Genomic DNA, 20,466 nt, shown 5'->3' on the forward strand with positions numbered 1-20,466 from the left:
CAAGAATATAACTCCTATAATACTGCCCCTATGTACAAGAATATAACTCCTATAATACTGCCCCTATGTACAAGAATATAACTCCTATAATACTCCCCCCTATGTACAAGAATATAACTACTATAATACTGCCCCCTATGTACAAGAATATAACTACAATAAGACTGCCCCTATGTACAAGAATATAACTACTATAATACTGCCCCCTATGTACAAGAATATAACTACTATACTACTGCCCCCTATGTACAAGAATATAACTACTATAATACTGCCCCCTATGTACAAGAATATAACTACTATAAAACTGCCCCCTATGTACAAGAATATAACTACTATAATACTGCCCCCTCTGTACGAGAATATAACTCCTATAATCCTGCCTCCTATGCACAAGAATATAAAAATATAACTCCTATAATCCTGCCCCCTATGCACAAGAATATAACTCCTATAATACTGCCCCCTATGTACAAGAATATAACTACTACAACACTGCCCCCTATGTACAGGAATATAACTACTATAATACTGCCCTCTATGTACAAGAATATAACTACTATAATACTGCCCCCTATGTACAAGAATATAACTACTATAATACTGCCCCTATGTACAAGAATATAACTACTACAATACTGCCCCATATGTACAGGAATATAGCTACTATTACTAGTAGCCAGCACCCCCCAGTACAATACAACCTGCCAGCCCACAGCCCCAGTATACAACCCATAGCCCCAGTATACAGCCAGCCAGCCCATATCCCCAGTATACAGCCCCTGCCAGAGTATACAGCCAGCCAGCCCATACCACCAGTATACAGCCCCTGCCCCAGTATACAGCCTGCCAGCCCACAGCCCCAATAAACAACCCCTGCCCCAGTATACAGCCTGCCAGCCCAAAGCCCCAGTATACAGCCTGCCAGCCCATAGCCCCAGTATACAGCCTGCCAACCCATAGCCCCAGTATACAGCCCCTGCCCCAGTATACAGCCTGCCAGCCCACAGCCCCAGTATACAGCCTGCCATCCCATAGCCCCAGTATACAGCCTGCCAGCCCATAGCCCCAGTATACAGCCTGCCAACCCATAGCCCCAGTATACAGCCCCTGCCCCAGTATACAGCCTGTCAGCCCATAGCCCCAGTATACAGCCTGCCAGCCCATAGCCCCAGTATACAGCCTGCCAGCCCATAGCCCCAGTATACAGCCCCTGCCCCGATATACAGCCAGCCAGCCCATAGCCCCAGTATACAGCCTGCCAGCTCATAGCCCCAGTATACAGCCTGCCAGCCCATATCCCCAGTATACAGCCCTTGCCCCAATATACAGCCAGCCAGCCCATAGCCCCAGTATACAGCCTGCCAACCCATAGCCCCAGTATACAGCCTGCCAGCCCATAGCCCCAGTATACAGCCCCTGCCCCAGTATACAGCCAGCCAGCCCATAGCCCCAGTATATAGCTCATAGCCCCAGTATACAGCCTGCCAGCCCATAGCCCCAGTATACAGCCTGCCAGCCCATAGCCCCAGTATACAGCCTGCCAGCCCATAGCCCCAGTATACAGCCTGCCAGCCCATATCCCTAGTATACAGCCTGCCAGCCCATAGCCCCAGTATACCGCCCCTGACCCAGTATACAGCCCCTGCCCCAGTATACAGCCCCTGTCCCAGTGTACAGCGCCAGCCCCCGGTATACAGCCAGTACATAAAAATAAAAACACATGGACTCACCTCTCCGACGCTCTGACGCTGCTCCCCTGCTTGATCCTAGTCCGGCCGCGGTGACAGCTCCGTACGGGCCGGCGTTGCACAGACCATGACGTCAGCCACTTGCCGACATCATGGTCTTTGCGACGTTGTTGTCACCGCAGCCGGACTGGGATCAAGCAGGGGAGCAGCGTCAGAGCGTTGGAGAGGTGAGTTCATGTGTTTTTATTTTTCCACCGATTTCTCCCGGTGGGTCTTATGGCCAGTCTGCCCCTGATTGTAGCTCCTGCTCGGCCCTGAAAATTCTTCCTGTTTATGGACCCTGGAGGGAAGCTACAATGATCATCCAAATTTCTTCTAGTTTCTGCTTTATTGGTGTCTTCAGGGTGCTGATATGAATGAAAGCTGTGACAGAGCAGGGAGTATAAATCACAAATTAAATTTCTGCGTTGGAACTTTGCGATAAATAAGTGGGTCTTGATTGTAGTTTGGGCACTCGGTCTCTAAAAGGTTCACCATCACTGGCTTATAGGTCTGTGACTTATGTATAAATGTATATTGTGGTTTTAGCCTGTTGAAAAATATTTTGTGTGTTTATCATTTTGCACTAGCACTTTATAAATTTGGACGCATCTGGCTGGAACATGCTATTACCTTTATAAATATAAATCTGTGATCTCCTGGTTGGGTATTGAGACATATGCATGTAATACTGGAAACATCATTTCTATATTTGTATTTTTCTACCTTGTGCAGTTTTTAATATTGATTAGTAAAAAAGGTATTCATTTTTAGAACTATGGGCTCTCCTTTTTGGGTTTAGTTCATTACTGTAGAGTGGGTTTTGTATACAGGGGGCTCTGGATTGTGAACCTAGCCCTTGTAGAATACATAATGCTTGCATGATGTTTTGAGTTTTGAACCTTAAAATTTAGTTCAAACAGCTACTAGATAGGCCTAAGTGTCTCATCGGTTACAGAATACAAGCAAAGCCTGTGCCATCCTGCAATCATATTTCCACAATAGAGTCACATAAATCTGTATCAAAGTTGTAGAAGCAAAATACCATAAGTTTTTACTAATGAATGTTTATAAAGATCCTACACTATCTTATTTTTAAAGCTGTGTAGACTGTCTATATCTGCAGCTCACCTTTCTGTCTTTTGCTACTGTCATGGCAGTGTCATTGTGACAGTTCTTTATGCTACCATCTGCTCCACTTCTCAGTAGTAAACGTGTTATCTCATAAAGCCCTCTTCCACTCGCCACATGCAAAGCTGTGTTCCCCGCATAGGTTGATCCATTGATTTCTGCACCTTTCTGTAGGGATCAAAAAAGGGTTTTAATACCATAACCTGTATTCTAAACTGTATGTATACAATAGCAGCAGCTACCCATCCAAGTGTTATGAAAATGATTGATTCTCTTTCAGCACATCCTCTACAACTTATTTAAAAATACTTTACATTCTAGTTCAAAATCTCTTTGCCTTAGAATGTTAAAAGCGCTGTTTGCTCTTATTCTGCTTAAATATCTGCAGAATTTGGTTAAGTTTTTAATATACAGCTTGAGTGAATAGTCAGAGAGAAACTTTCTATTAATTTGCCTGTAACACTTGTTCATTTGTATTATATTTTATGTTTTGTTGTCCTCTCCGCTTGTTTTCAGATACAGTAATATAATAATTATAATCTTCATATAGCACCATCAAATTCCATAGCACGTTACAGATTTTGAGGAACATATAAAAATAAAATAAGACATTGCAGAGTAATAACATAGTCATATGAAACAATAGGAATAAGGGCACTGCTTGCGAGAGCTTACATTGTATGGCCCACATTTACTAAAAACAGTGCAGTGTGTAGTGTGCAAAGGGCACCAGATTCATGATCTATGGTACCCGTTCTCCATGAATCTGGTGCTCCCTGCACTTCCCCAAAAGAGTGCACCAACTTTTTTGGTGCACCTTTAATGGGCGTGCAACACACTTCTGTGGGACTTTGCATGTTAAATGTGGCGCATGGTCCAGCTCATTTCAGTGATGAAATTTGTATTGTGTGAAAAATAGTGCAGCACGACACAAAAGCGTCTTGTGCGACACAAATGTGACGCGGGCACTTCTTAAATACATGTGCAAGCACTTTGCACATGAAAGAACGAGCAAAGTCTGCCGGAAAACTGGCGCAGGGGCCAGTAAAGCTGTGCCTGTCTATACAAAGTACCTATAGGTCATGGCAATTTCCAAGTCTAGCTTTGACATCCAGGTAAACGCACAGGATTGTTCTAAGTGTATTTCAATAACGTTGCAATGTGTGACATCTATATAAGTAAAGTACAGTACCTGAAGCAGAAGTGACACCAGCTCCTCAAATTCATTTTCCACTGCCAGTATTAAGGGACTTTGTCCACTCTTTAAATCCTGTAGAGGAGACTGAAATTAACCACAATGGGATAGCACAGGTTTCTACATAAAAAAACACAAATTACCAATATCCTTCATTTTGTTAACATCTGAATAATGTTTGTAGAAATGGCAGTTAAAGCGAACACAAATGTTTTAAAAAGTAGCTTAGTATTTAAAAGCTCTGTGAACTGAGGGAGATGGGTCAAGGCAAACTGACATGGAAACAGATACCAAAACATCAAGTCCAATTCTTACTTATTTTTGACCAAGATACATTTTACATTTTTACCATACCGACAATATAGACAAGATCAATTCCAAAAAGTAAGACATTAAAGGGTATTATACCACAGCATTAACGTCAGCTCCATGCTCCAGTAAACATTCAGTGATATCCCGACGTCCTGACCGGATAGCCAAATGCAATGCAGTCATACCTGAAGGAACACAGAAAATAGTTATAATGTGTGACAGGGAGCCAGTTGTGTTACAGTACAAACACACCATCCAGCCAATCGAAATTACATACTGTAGCACAATGCAAATGAATACAATGTATATGCAACACCCCTGCCGATGCAAGGCAGAGGGGTTGTTGCGAATACATCCCACCATGTAGCTTGCAGCCTGTGTAGGGTCTGTTCAGGCCCACAGCATGTCACTACATAACACAGGGGAACACTGCAGCGGTAGAGTCTGCCTGGTAAGGCAGGAGTTAAATGTAGAATGTGATGTAATATGTGTCAGCCAATCACAGTTGTTCATGTATTGTACCTGTAAGCTGGGATGCGATTGGAGGAGGAACCACCACCTGACCAGTGGGAGTAATAAAACCCCTGGTCAGGAAAGTTCTAGAGTTCAGTTCCAGTCTAGTTCAGACTGAGAGAAGTTAATCTTAGGCTAGAGCTGACACAGCTCAGTACAGCTCTAGCTGAACAATTAGTCAGAGAGCAGGAGAGCTCAGCTCCCTGCCTGCGTGGAGTGAGTTAGTTAGTGAGAGGAAAGGGGTATCATCCTACTTTCAAGGGTGATATCTGAAGCAACCCAGGACAAGCTGAAGCATCCTACTAGGACACAGCTACCTCCCAGCCTGCTCTTGCATCCAGGCTGGAGATCTACTCCTGTGGCTCCCTCCAACTGCATCTCCAGCATTCTACCATTTGTCAAGGCACATTGCTACTGTTCCTGTCAGTTCCAATAAAGAACTGTAAGTTATTTTTGTTCAACATCTGCCTCCGTCTGGTCCCTGCTACTATGGCTGTCACCATCATGGGCACCCTATCCACCACACAGAGACCCATACTCCAAACACCAGAGGGTTGCCCACAGGGAGAACTACTCTAGCAGCCTCTCCCTCATCATCTTGCCAACACCACCCTGCTGGAGACCTGCCAGGCTGTAGGACAGCCCTCCGGTTCCCCATACCAAGCACAGTGACACTAGCGTGCCTAGGCCTCAACCGCCAGCCACTCAGGTACTGCGGGCCCCGGCTGACTCCAGGCCCCAAGAAAAGGCTAGGCTCCGGTGTGGGATGTTGCATATATAATTATTTATTTTCATTTGGACATATATTTGATAATGCAGAATATACAAAGTTGGTGAATTAAAATTGATAATGTGATAATGTCCTTTATTGCACCATAAAAATTAGGTCACTGAGTATTCGATATAATTTGGTTTACCATTTATGGGATCATGCAGGGCCGCATCTGCCATGAGGCGAGATGAAAATCTCGTCTCAGGCGGCAGAATGCGGATCCCTGTAAAGGGCGGCGAAATTCGCAGCTCTAAAGTGGGCGATTCGGGCGCCCGTTAACGCCCGAATCGCCCACCAGCTAAATAAATCGCGCCTGTCTCTTTAAGACACAGGCGCGATTTATATGCGGAGCGACACATCGCCTTTCCAGCTGCTGCGTCGCTCCGTTCTAAGCAGTGACACAGGCGTCATGACGTCACGCCGCCTGTGTCACTGTGCGGAGCCGCAGCTCACAGAAGCCGTGCGCCGAGGTAGAAGCTGCCTGCAGGTGAGTATGATTTTATTATTTTTAATGCACTTTCATTAATTCTATGTGGCTAATAAGGGGGAGTGGGGAGGTGTCATGTTATCGTGGGAGGGGGGGAAGTACTGTATATTGTATATGGGGCCATAATTCTTTTATACTGGGGGGGGGGTTGTATATTTTATATGGGGCCATAATTGTTTTATACTGTGGGGGGGGGGGGGTGTATATATTATATGGGGCCATAATTGTTCTATACTGCGGGGGTGTATATATTATATGTGGCCATACTTGTTTTATACTGTTGGGGCGGGGGTGTATATATTATATGTGGCCATATTTGTTTTATACTGTGTGTGTGGGGGGGGGTGTATATATTATATGGGGCCAGAATTGTTTTATACTATGGGGGGGGGGTTGGTGTATAAATTATATGGGGCCAGAATTGTTGTATACTGTGTGTATGGGGAGGGGGTGCTGTATATATTATACGGGGCAAGAATTGTTTTATACTGGGGGGTACTGTATATATTATATGAGGCTAGAATTGTTTTATACTGGGGGGGTACTGTATATATTATATGGGGCTAGAATTGTTTTATACTGGGGGGGTACTGTATATGTTATATGGGGTCAAAATTGTTTTATACTGGGGGGGATGCAGAATACATTAAATGGGCCCAGAGTCATTTATACTGGGGCGGGGGGTGCTCTATATATTACATGGGGCCAGAATAATTTTATACTGGGGGGCTGTATATATTATATGAGGCCAGATTCTTCTTTTCCTGGGGGGGGGGTTATATATTTATATGGGGTCAGATTTCAGGTGGGGGGTACAGTATATTACTAAGCTGGGGGCTGTATATGGGATACAGTATATTACTAAGCTGGGGGGCTGTATATAGGATACAGTATATTACTAAGCTGGGGAGCTGTATATGGGATACAGTATATTACTAAGCTGGGAGGATGTATATGGGATACAGTATATTACTAAGCTGGGAGGGCTGTATATGGGATACAGTATATTACTAAGCTGGGGCTGTATATGGGATACAGTATATTACTAAGCTGGGGGGCTGTATATGGGATACAGTATATTACTAAGCTAGGGAGCTGTATATGGGATACAGTATTTTATTAAGCTGGGGGCTGTATATGGGATACAGTATATTACTAAGCTGGGGGGCTGTATATGGGATACAGTATATTACTAAGCTGGGGGGCTGTATATGGGATACAGTATATTACTAAGCTGGGGGGCTGTATATAGGGTACAGTATATTACTAAGCTGGGGGGCTGTATATGGGATACAGTATATTACTAAGCTGGGGGGCTGTATATAGGGTACAGTATATTACTAAGCTGGGGGGCTGTATATGAAATACAGTATATTACTAAGCTGGGGGCAGTATATAGGGTACAGTATATTACTAAGCTGGGGGGCTGTATATGGGGTACAGTATATTACTAAGCTGGGGGCTGTATATGGGATACAGTATATTACTAAGCTGGGGGGCTGTATATGGGGTACAGTATATTACTAAGCTGGGGGCTGTATATGGGATACAGTATATTACTAAGCTGGGGGGCTGTGTATGGGATACGGTATATTACTAAGCTGGGGGGGCTGTATATGGGATACAGTATATTACTAAGCTGGGGGGCTGTATATTAGGGGGTGCTATATATTCACATCGGACAGTATAGCACTGTATATAAAATCATGTAACATAATAACAGGGTGGGATATATTAGTTATAGGATACCATAGATTACTTTGCATCATTTAAACCAAATGTTGGGGGTCTGCATTAATAAATTGGGGGTGTTGTATATTGATTGGTGCTGTGCATGTTATAATTCCAGTAGAAATATATACCGTATATACTCGAGTATAAGCCGACCTAAGTATAAGCCGAGGCCCCTAATTTTACCACAAAAACCTGGTAAAACCTATATTTTGTTTACTCGAGTATAAGCCGAGTTTGGGTTTTCAGCACATATTTTTGTGCTGAAAAACTAGGCTTATACTCGAGTATATAAGGTATATAATAAAGGGATGTTTTATATGTGGGGAGAGTGCGGTCAGTTGTGTTGTGAGGGGTATATATTATTTAGGAGCACAGTGTTGTTATCCAGGAGACTTTATACCGTAAGTGACTGTGGTATTTTTAGGGACACCGGGTGGAGATGCTGCACGGAGCTGAAGATATCTGACCGTGAATTCACCTGTGATACGTCATGGATTGGAGAACCTGGAATAAAGTCCTCCTGATGGAAGAGATTGTCATCTATAAGGTACTAGATGCCACTAATGACTCTCAGAACCTGTAGTCAGTCACACTTTGTCAGTGATTCTGTCTGCGGGGATGTTAATTGTTAGTAAAGTTCTCAGCATTTACTTAACAGGGAGCCGGGGGCGGGGGGGCGGGGGGGGCAGCATTTTAATATTCGCCTCAGGCAGAAAATATGCTAGAATTGGCCCTGGGACCATGTAAAGTGAATCAGTGCATTAAGTGATAATGTTATGTAAAAACTGTCAAACTGAAAGAAATGAAGTGGAACCTTGAGTACTTTGATTATTGTGACTTGATGTCATACACTGTAAAAAAGAGGGCACTTCCATTGCGACGATCACTACAATGATTACAAATTGCAAATAAATGGTTTATATTGCAATTACCTATGATAACCAGCACAAGAGCAAAAGTACTAATGCATCAATGAAACTTAGAAAAGAACTACATGGATGTTAGAGGGGACATTCATTATGAGGTGGGCTGTGACAGTTCTTAAAGAACATCTACCACCAAGATGAAGGATTGTAAACCAAGCACACAGACATGCAGTTGTGTGTCCCTTTTGGCAGGATCTGCTTTTAGCTTTTTATGCCCTTGTTTTTAAAAAAAACAAAAAGTTTAACAGATTATGCCTGGGGGGCTCCAGTCTCCATTAACACCTATGGAACCCAAAGCCTCTCAGGCTCATTTGCAGAATTTTTAAGATCTTTAAAAAAAATAAAATAAAAAAAAGAGCATAAAAAGAACAGATCCTTTGAGGGGGGACACACACCTGCATGCCTGGGTGCTTGGTTTACAATCCTGCCTCCTGGTGGTAGATGTCCTTTAAACTGTCTTTGGAGCTTCACTGCCCATTACATGTATTATAAGTGGTTTAGGCACTTTTATAAATCTGTTTGCAGTGTTCTACTGCTCTGCTGCTCTTTTTGTAACATAATGAGTGATGTTGTTTTAGAAGCTCTATACTTAATTTCAGTTGTCCATGATGTTACACCTCCAACCATATACAGCATATTGGGGTCTGTCCATTTCTAAGCTGCAATGTTATTTAAGTGTTCCTATCAGTAACTGATACAGAGGGCTATCAATCAGTGATAGGTAACTCATTTTTGAAGTAAATATAGCAGACAAGACAAATTACACTGAACCTTCTCTCATTAAACTATACTTCAATCTGCTTAGCTACTTCTCATCTATAACATGCTGCCTGCAGATTACAGTACAGTGTTATAGCGTCTTATTCACATTCTGCATTCAACCATAATTCTCCAGCTTGTAATAGTTTAGAGAATAGACAAAAAACAATAACAAAATATTATATAGTCTCACACCATGATAGTTAGTGGATTCCAGGTCTCTGATTCCAGCCCTTATCAGAACATCTAGACTTCTGACACTACCATTTTCACATGCCAAGTGAATGCAGGTCTGTCCATTTCGGTCGGGCATTAGAGGCGATGCTCTGTGCTGCAGGAGAAGAGCCACAAGTTCTGGTTGATCCGTAATTACCGCAAGGTGCAAAGGGGTCTGGAGGAAGATGGGTGTATACAAAAAAATAAAAATTAGGAAAATCAAAATATAAGACTCAGCAAAAAAAAAAAAACTGCATGTAATGCTGCACAGGGGCATAAGTAGGGGTGGCAGGGACCTTTAGAAACCTCTGAATTGGGGCCCCATTTCCACTTAAAAATATACATATTTGTATACAAATACATGCGAGTTACAATCACACATTTATACACTCATGCGCCCCATGGAGAATATACAAAAACATACATCATATATACACACATAGTGGAACATTTAGATATCTGTATGATATCCCCAACACTGCTTCAGCCTCTTCATGTTTCCGACGGGGTCCTGCTCAGAAATAAACACAGCCGGCAAATTTTCACAAGTGAAAATCCGCCGGCAGCAGCGAGTGCGCAGGTGTGGAGACAGTAACACTCTGCACTGGCCCACTCCCGGCCGGCTGGGCCCCCCTTCATGCCCTACTGGCATAAAGTGGCGGATTGGGGGAAATAATTTCAAGTGCTAGCAATAATTTGCGATTATTTCAGTGCTTCTAGACCACTGGCGTGGCGCAGAGGACCTGGTGAGTATACCCTCATATAGTATATATGGACACTATACACTGTACAGACTTATATCATATACACATCGCAGATACAAAATCTATAAATCACATATATGAAATATACATATTGTGCTGTACAATGTGCAGCATAATACTGTATGTATATAATGGTGCACATCCTCCACTCTTTAGCGTGTTCGGTCAGATGACATGAAACCCTGACACTGCGGGTCCCATAGCAGCTGCTATGGCTGCTACAGCTGTAGTTACGCCCCTGCTGCTGCATTACATTTCTTGAATGGGAAGTCTTCTTTACATAAAGAGAATAGTTGTCGCTTATTGCATTTTTCATAGCCAGAGAGTAAGGCCGATGGACCTAGCTCTGTGCTCTTGATGTAGAAAACATAGCCCTGAAAGCACACAATAATCTGGAGGTAACATTGCTGCCAATAACTTGCCACTAGGATCGTTGTCATATGTGATGATATGACAGCTAAATTATGAAGGTAACTATTCAATAAAGAGCAACCATCCACAACCATTCACTTCTCACGTGTAATTACAGTAGTGTTGCTGGTCTTGTAGCTTAATAAGGAGAGCAGCAAAAAACCTTTCACCTTGATCCAAAGCAATTTCAAACCGGTTATAACAATGAATCGCCTTTATCTTGGTTTTAACTTTGGTTTTTATGCAGTGTAACGTTTTGATAACTTCTCAGTGGAATAAAGGGTAATCATGTTCTACATGCCTGAAATGTAGTTCACCTGCTCCTTCATAGAGTGTAATGTCTTATTTTGTTTGTATATGTAACCCATGATCTGTAAAGTGCTGAGGAATATGGTGGCGTTATATATATATATTTATTATTATATTATAGAGTAGCTATGAGATGTGCATTGGTTGTACCTGAGCCAACAAACAACAAAAGCTCCAGGACCACTAAGGCCCCTTTCACACTAGCAATTTTCATGCACAATTTCTGTGTGAGTTCTTGATGTGCAGAACTTGCATTGCATTCTGACCCATTGTACTTAAAGCAAATCTGCCATTTGCTTTTATGCATTAAGAACCAAACATACCTTGAGCATGCTGTAGCAACACTGATGCAGAAACAGAACTTGTTTAATCCCCGATCCAAGTAGTTTTGGTGAAAAAACTATTATAAAATTACGATAATGAGAGGCTCTCGCTCATGTGGTATGCTCCGCACTTCTCCTCTCACCAAAATTATACATTGTTTCAGAGAATGCTGTATTCACTGTAGAAGTAATCAATCGCTGTACCACCCCCCAGCTGCTGTGTATGAATCATCCAGCTCATGCTGTCTGGACAGATCAGGAAGTTCCATGTAATGTGTTAATCAGTATGCACCCAGCTTTCCCAAGGTCCCAAAACCACTCAGATCAGGAAATAAACAAGAAACATTTCTGCAGCAGTGTAGCTAAAGCAATCTCAAGGTCTGTTTGGTTCACAATGCATTAAAAAAAATTAGATTTTTAGGTTTTTTTCAATCTTTTTTTTCCACACACAAAACTTTTTCTTCCAAGCGTTAAAGAGAACCCGTCATGCAAAATAACCCCCCTAAACTAAATATATTTTCATAAACTGCTATTAGAGAGCATTGCCTCTATCCCTTCATTGTCCCTCTACATGTCTGTAACCTTAAGCAATGAGGTCCTAAAGCTGTATGCAAATGACCTGTGAAATGTCCAATGAAGCATTAGCATATTCAAGCTGTCCACTCTATTCATGAGTGGGAGGCACAGCCACACCCCCAGTGCATGACTGACAGCCTGTATAATGATGTGAGGCTGTATAATGATGTGCTTCCTGGTGCTGGTGGCCACACCCCCTGCAGCCTGTGTGTGCATGTGTGTGTGTATAGGAGAGATACAGCAGCTCCAGGCAGCCCTGTTACAGCAGAACATGTCAGATTCATGTGTAGCTGATGTCTGTGTCTCTCACCTGTGTATTAGGAGGATGCAGCATGTCAGCAGATGCAGCACAGATACCAGCAATACTTTACTATACATTACACACAGACATGCGCAGGGGGAGGAGAGGGGAGGGGGAACAGGGGTGACATCACTGCCTCTGACCATGTGACCAGCCTCATTTACATGATAAAGAAATGATGATTTTACAATGAATAATGTATGAAATAACTAGATAAAGGCTGGGATGGGATCCTTGTGAGCTGCTCCAACAGGTAGTAGTGACAGGACAAGTGACACAGACCTGATGACAGGTGTCCTTTAACCCCTTAACGCTCTGTGCCGTAGCTCTACGGCGCAGAGGTATAAGGGATGTATGAAGAGGGCTCACGGGCTGAGTCCTCTTCATACAGAGGTGGGGGTTTTTGCATTCTGCACAAAACCCCCACCGCTAATAACCGCGGTCGGTGCTTGCACCGATCGCGGCTATTAACCCCCTAAACGCCGCCGGCAAAGTCGCTGGCGGCGTTTAAAAGACGGCGGCGCCGCCATCTTTTTTTCGATCGCCACGCCCCCGAACGTCATCGGGGGGCGGCGATCGGTTGCCATGGTAGCCTCGTGTCTTCTTTTGACAGAAGTATTGCAGTATATGGTAGCAGCGATCTGACCATCTAGGGCAGTGATGGCGAACCTTTTGGAGACAGAGTGCCCAAACTACAACCAAAATCAGCTTATTTATCATAGAGTGCCAACATGGCATTTTAAGCACTAACTTATTGATACCTGTTCTTCCACATCTTCCAATCGTATCGGCCCCCTGAGGCAACGAATACAGTTGAAAGAAGTGCAAATTCAGATTCTCGTTGTAGTTTATCTCCAGGGTCTCCTTGGTGGGTCCAGAATGAGAACCTCTAAAGATATTGCAGTTTTGTCAACACCTTTTCACTTTTCCCCCAGATCCTAACAGTCAATGAAGTGTCTCTTAATTTGGTGAACTCTGTCCTGGAGTGATGGTCTGAGTGCCCACAGAAAGGGCTCTGAGTGCCACCTCTGGCACCCGTGCCATAGGTTCGCCACCACTGATCTAGGGTTAATGTACCCTAGATGGTCTAAAAGATAGTGAAAAAAAAAAGAAAAAAAAAAGTTTAAAAAATAAAAAAAATTAATAAAATATTAAAAGTTCAAATCACCCCCCTTTCCCTAGAACGGATATAAAACATAACAAACAGTAAAAATCACAGACATATTAGGTATCGCCGCGTCCCAAAATGCCCGATCTATCAAAATATAAAAACGGTTACGGCCGGCGGTGACCTCCGAGGCGGGAAATGGCGCCCAAATGTCCGAAATGCGACTTTTACACCTTTTTACATAACATAAAAAGTGAAATAAAAAATTATCAAAATGTCGCACAGACCTCAAAATGGTAGCAATGAAAACGTCGCCTCATTTCGCAAAAAATGACCCCTCACACATCTCCGCACGCCAAAGTATGAACAAGTTATTAGCGTCAGAAGATGGCAAAAAATTTTTTTTCTTTTTTGTACACATTGGTTTAATTTTTGAAAATGTATTAAAACACAATAAAACCTGTATAAATTTGGTATCACCGCGATCACACCGAACCAAAGAATAAAGTAGGCATGTTATTTGGAGCGAAGAGTGAAAGTCATAAAAACTGAGCCCACAAGAACGTGACGCACGTGCGGTTTTTTTTCAATTTTTCCACATTTGGAATTTTTTTTCAGCTTCGCAGTACACGGCATGTTAAAATAAATAACATTACGGCAAAGTAAAATTTGTTACGCACAAAATAAGCCCTCACACAGGTCTGTACACGGAAAAATGAAAAAGTTATGGATTTTTGAAGTTGGAGAGCGAGAAATGAGGCGAAAAACCCTCCGTCCTTAAGGGGTTAAACTCTCAGCATGCTCTACTTTTACAAATCACACATGTGAAAAATGCCCCATACAAGTCTTTGGACATGCACCAAAAACACAGGAGGAGTGTTTTTCCCTCTTTAATGCGCACTGAAAATGCATTAAAAAATGCATTCAAAAGCCATTGAAAATGAAAATCACAGTCAAAAAGTTACGTTTTTCATATGTTGCTTTTTGACGTGATCTACACCACATTAGGCCCCTTTTACACAAGCGTTTATCATGCAGATGTTCTGCATGTGTTTTTGAAATGGATAACTTGCATGAAACCCATAGGCCTAAATTTACTAAAGCCCCTGCGCCAGTTTTTTGTCTGACTTTGCACATTATTTTGAGTGCAAACTGCTTGCATATGTATTTAAGAGGCACCAGATTCATGAAGAACATGCCCAAGAAATCCTGAATCTGGCACCCTCTGCACACCACAAAGATAAATTGTCCATAGTGCATTTTGCACTGTTTTTAGTAAAGGTGCCTCATTGTATTCAATCGATTTTGTGAGACTTGTATTTTTTTTTCACGCACACAGGCACACTTTGTTTAACGAGCGACTTCAAGTCACTTGCCCCATACAAGTCTATGTAGAGGCATAAAAAATGCATTGCACTCTGAGACACATGCAAGTGCAATGTGTTTTTTTACTGGTTGATTGTCATTGAAAAGGCAGTCATGAGTCCACTTCTATGGGCTCACGTGCGGCACACGTGTGGCACCGTACCGCTCCGTAGCCTGGGAAAATATAGGACATGTCCTATCTTTTCCCGTATTACGGCGCCGCAGCCATATATCGCTATGGAGAGGGGCGGGGGTGAGCTGCGCTCACCTCCTCTCCCCGCGCTGCCGTGTGCCCGCCGTGCTACGGTGCGGCGGGCTCACGGCAGTGTGTATGTAGCCTAAGTGAGGGCATTTATTATTAAGAAGCAATCCTGCAACAGTTTTTAGACTGTTTTAGGAGCTCCACTGCCCATCAGATTTATCATAGTGGCTTAGCCTGCTTGATATATCTTGTAAATAGGGTGCTACGATTTGTAGTGTTTGCAACTTTTTATGTGAAAAGTCTCCGATTTCTGTGTAACTGGTTTTAAACTTCGTCTTACACTGGAGGGAGGGAGTGGGTTCCATCTAAATTTTACCACGGAGGGGTGTATGTCTAAGTTGCGAACAAGTTGAAAAGATGTCACAAAACCCATAATGCTACAAACCAATTTCCAACAACCTGGTATGTATGCAAATATAAATTGTAATCCTTGCAGTTAATACTTTATGCAGTGTGGATGTAGCTAAATGTAAATCTTTACACGTATGGCAGCTGTGTTACATGTGAGCTTCATATCCCTAAATGTGAGTTGTAGCCTAATTCCTGTTAGTGATCTGATGGTGCAGCCGCGTCTGTTAGTGGCATCACTAGTTCTCACTCGCTCTACAGCAGAAGGAGGAAATTTAGATAAACAGCAAAGGGGGATCCCCAGGGTCATGTGACTTCCAGCAAGAGCGAGAAACACCAAACTAATTATAAATTGCATGTCTGCCAATTGTGAAGCCTTACAAGAGAAATTACAATGATAACATTAATTGTGCAGGGTAGGGCATGTTTATCATGTTTTTATTAAGGCAAGTTAGGGTTACTCTTCTAAAGAAAGTATATTTATATGATTTATTTGGGAAACACATGATGTCTTTGTATTTTTTTTAAACTAAAGGGGTACATGTTTGTGTTGGGGTTCAGAGGTAGTAGAGAAATCTTGATCCTTATTACTGAGGGTTTGCTAATCCCTGATTTTGTGAGGTTTTTCCCAGAAGGTGGGGGAAGTTATAGCTATTAGACAAATAGTAACAGGAACTCAATCACTTACAATCAAGTTCGAAATCTATAGCATAAAGAAACAATTTAAAAAATTGCATTATTTTTCTATACCTCTGGTAAGATTTAATGGCATAATGCATTTAAATACTCCAACCTGTCCTGCAAGACAGCATAAAGGGCGACTTCTAGAACCCCACCAAAAATGAGAACAGGCCCTCCTGCAATCTGGAAAATGGGGAGTCTCGTTCTCTCTAATGGGTGAAGCAGCAGGACAAGCATATGCTCTCCAAATAGCATGGGAATATCAGAAATTGCTTAGCACAGCGCTCCTGTATGTCCAACACTCATATAGACAGTGAGTGGGAGTGTCCGTGATAGCCAAGTGCTGTGCACTACCAGACTATTGAAGTTGCAGTTGCAAGACACATGCTTGCCTGCTGCTCCATCAGTAAGTGAGAAAGTAACCCCTGTTTTCTGAATTGTGAGGTGTCCCTCCTTGTGATCTATAAAGTTCCCAGAAGTCAGACCCCCGCCAATCACCAAGATATCACATCAGCATGATGGGTGACACCATAAACAACTGGGCAGAGGCAACCTCTAGAATAATCTAGGCATGATCACATAGTTATTAATTAGTCAAACGTATGTAATAAAATACTTTATAATCTGACATAAATAATAATAATAGAACCTAGAATCTCTACAATCCTGGTAGATATGCAGCCCTGTCACCATATCATTGGCTGGAAGTTTCCTGCACTTGCATTTACCTTTGACCACTAAGATAAAGCTGACTGGATAAAACATTATTGTAGAAAAATATTTAAAAAAATGTAAAAGTAGTGCTGCAGGGATCACCAATGCCCAATCCATGCTCCTCGCACATGTTACCATACTGCACAAAGAAGGTAGGGATCCAGAACTAGTAGGAAACTATCGACCGATATGCCTACTAAACGTTGACTTGAAGATTTGGGCCAAATTGATGGCGTCTCGCATTGCCCTCTTTCTCCCCGAGTTAATATCACCTGAGCAAGCAGGATTTATAAGTGGAAGGGAGGGAAAGGATAATGCTTTCAAACTGACCCACGCCATCAGCTATGCCCGAAGCCACAAAACCCCACAGGCACAGATGCCGAGAAGGCATTTGATAGGGTGGACTGGCACTTTATGAAAGCTACTCTAGGGAAATTTGGCTTTCCCCCAGCTTTTATAGCTGCAATATTCAGTCTATATCTACACCCATCGGCACAAATAAGGGTTAATGGGGTATTATCACCTACCTTTAACATTACGAACGGCACCAGACAGGGTTGTCCCCTGTCCCCTACTCTGTTCATCCTTTGTCTGGAGGCTTTGGTGCAACATGTACGGCAGGAGACACGCATATAGCCTTTGACATTAGGGGGAAAAAACTACATCTAGCAGCCTTTGCGGACAACTTAGTTTTTTTAATAACAAACCCACAGTCATCACTCCCAGTTTTCCAAGAGCTTTTTGAGACGTATGAGTACTTAAATAAGTCTGAAATTTGGAATATTAACTTACCACAGCACCTAACGGCCAAATTAAAGCCGGCATCTCCATTTGCTTGACGAGATGACCATATAAAATACCTGGGCATCAAGCTACCTAGCGATGTTAAAAAATTGTACGAACTGAACCTCTCCCCATTGGTAGCAGAGATAAAAAGACTTTTAGATACGTATCACCTCCCCCACATTTCTTGGATGGGCAGAAAAAATGTTCTCAAAGCATATGTACTCCCAAAAATACTATACCCAATTTTGATGCTGCCAATCTTGATCCCCAATAAATTTTTCACAGAGATACGGAAATTGTTTTCACAATATTTATGGAGAGGGAAGAGACCCAGGCAAGCACACGCAGTGGAGAGGTGGACTTGGTCTTCCTGCTGTACAAATGTATTATTGGGCGGCACATGCTGCAAGGGTGGCACAACTCAGGCAGAGAACGAACGAGGTGGATGTACTGGCAGCAACCTGGGTAACCACTAAGAGAGACCTTCAGGGCAGAGCTTGGATAACCCCTCCGTGGCAGAAACAGACAGATTGTACAAGTGAAATAGTCATGGCAATGTTTAAAGTGTGGCATAAAATCAACCATAAATTAAAGATCTCACCATATCCCTCACCGCTGATGCCAGCTAGCTAACTCCCCATGACTCTGACAAACACTCCAGCTTGGTGGACAAAATTCGAGGACCTGACTGTTAGAGAACTATTACAGAAGGTAGACTCAATCACGGACGAAGAACTTAAGGACAGAACACAGGGGCATAATCCATTACAATTCATAAAGATACAACTCAGGTCATCTTGCCGAGCCTTTGTTAAAAAATATGGAACACTCAAGGATCCCCCCCTCCCCTGCTAGACATAGCGGTTGCGGTAGGGGCACCAAAAGCTACAACAATATTTTAACTCTATAATAGCATAGGAACAGCTAGGGCACCAGATAACCCACTATACATCTTGTCTTGGGAGCAGGAGCTGAGTGTGATGCTGAGTGAAAAGGAAAAATTATGGATACTGAAGCATCCCTATGGGTTTTCTCAATGTGTACGCCTTCAGGAAAATCATTTTAAATTATTGGCAAGATGGTACAAGACACCAGATGGGTGGGGTCTACATGAAACCGGGTATTGCTGGAGATGTGAAAAAGAAGTTGGAACATTCCAACATATTTGGTGGACATGCCCAAAAATCCAGGATTTTTGGAAAAAGGTGCAAGACATTATTAACAAGGTATGCCCCACTACAGCAAAGCTGTCTCTCCCACTGATATGCCTGGGACTAGAACCAGGAGGTATTCGTTTGTCACAGACACGCTTAATCACTCACATGATCTCAGCAGCGAAGGCACTGATCCCCCTTCACTGGAGACAAACAGAGGCCCCATCCATCCCTGCATGGGAAGGGAAAGTTTCCCAATTATGCCGAATGGAGGAATTATCCAGTTGGTATTCCCACACACACACTAAATTCAGTAACATATGGTCCCCTTAGAGACGGTACATGGAAGGGCAACCGCCCCCTGCCACTACCCAGAATAATAACAATCTGGAGGTTCACTCAAGTAACACCAATCCTAACACTTGAACCTAAGAGAAAGATATAGCGAGGTATACCATTGCTATGACTACTGATGCCACCACCGTTACAAGCATATTATTAACCCACAAAAGGGATGGGAGATCAATACCCTATCTATGCCCCCCCCCCTCCCCCCCCCCTCCAAGTTAATTTCTGAGTTTAAACTTATGTTTATTGTTTACCTATTCTTTAGAATGTGACTGTTGTAACATTGCTATAAATATACAGGCAATGTATAAAAATGTGGTACCATTGATAACTGTACATTGCATTTAATCAATCATATGACCATTACTTATGTATTGAGCATAATGGGGCACATTTACTTACCCGGCCCATTCGCGATCCAGCGGCGCGTTCTCTGCACAGGATTCGGGTCCGGCTGGGATTTAAGATGGTAGTTCCTCCGCCGTCCACCAGGTGGCGCTGCAGCGCCGAAAATAATCTTAACGCCCCGGAATGCACCATCCCATAGAAGGTGAAGGTGAGCGCTCCCCAAGCGACACATTTTCGGTTTTTAAATGCGGCGGTTTTTCCGAATACGTGGGGTTTTCGTTCGGCCACGCCCCCCCGATTTTTGTCGCGCGCATGCCGGCCCCGATGCGCCACAATCCGATCGCGTGCGCCAAAAACCCGGGGCAATTCATGTACAAGCGGCGCAAATCGGAAATATTCGGGTAACACGTCGGGAAAACGCGAATCGGGCCCTTAGTAAATGACCCCCAATATCTTTATTGCACAAATGTGGAATATGTGCCTGTAATGCATATTGTACTATTCATTTTACATGTTATATCTTAAAAAATAATAAAAACAGAATTATATAAAAAAAAAAAAATTAAAAGTAGCAATCTTCATGCAGCAATCAACTGACTGGTTTAGACTTGGTTGAGAACTTGCCACTGAGGTAAAGGGGGCACCGCATACAACTGAAGTAGAAAGGAATCATCTGGGAGAGTAAGGGCATCCACAAGCAGTAATGTATGTGTACAGCGTGAGCAATGCTCACAGGCAGTTCACAGGCCTTCAGTGACATCACACTCCCAGGGCCACATGGCTAGTGGATAGGGACAAGGAGGACATGTATGTATGTAGGCTACATTCGGTGGAAACCTCCACCAGATTTTGCACCCAGGGATCCCCACCAACCTTAATTCGGCCCTGCTGGG

The 20,466-nt window shown here is 43.0% G+C and overlaps 1 protein-coding gene across 1 annotated transcript in view; it reads right to left on the reverse strand.

The window, feature by feature from the left end:
• BCL3 (BCL3 transcription coactivator) overlaps nt 1-20,466 on the reverse strand; it is a 47,639-nt gene that overhangs the window by 5,584 nt on the left and 21,589 nt on the right. The window contains exons 4-7 of the mRNA XM_072110401.1: nt 9,755-9,950; nt 4,465-4,553; nt 4,054-4,131; nt 2,862-3,029 (exon numbers count right to left, since the gene is read on the reverse strand). Coding sequence (XP_071966502.1) covers nt 2,862-3,029; nt 4,054-4,131; nt 4,465-4,553; nt 9,755-9,950 — 531 coding nt within the window. The remainder of the gene's footprint in view (nt 1-2,861; nt 3,030-4,053; nt 4,132-4,464; nt 4,554-9,754; nt 9,951-20,466) is intronic.

Source organism: Engystomops pustulosus, chromosome 6, assembly GCF_040894005.1.
Source record: "Engystomops pustulosus chromosome 6, aEngPut4.maternal, whole genome shotgun sequence".
Taxonomy (NCBI): domain Eukaryota; kingdom Metazoa; phylum Chordata; class Amphibia; order Anura; family Leptodactylidae; genus Engystomops; species Engystomops pustulosus.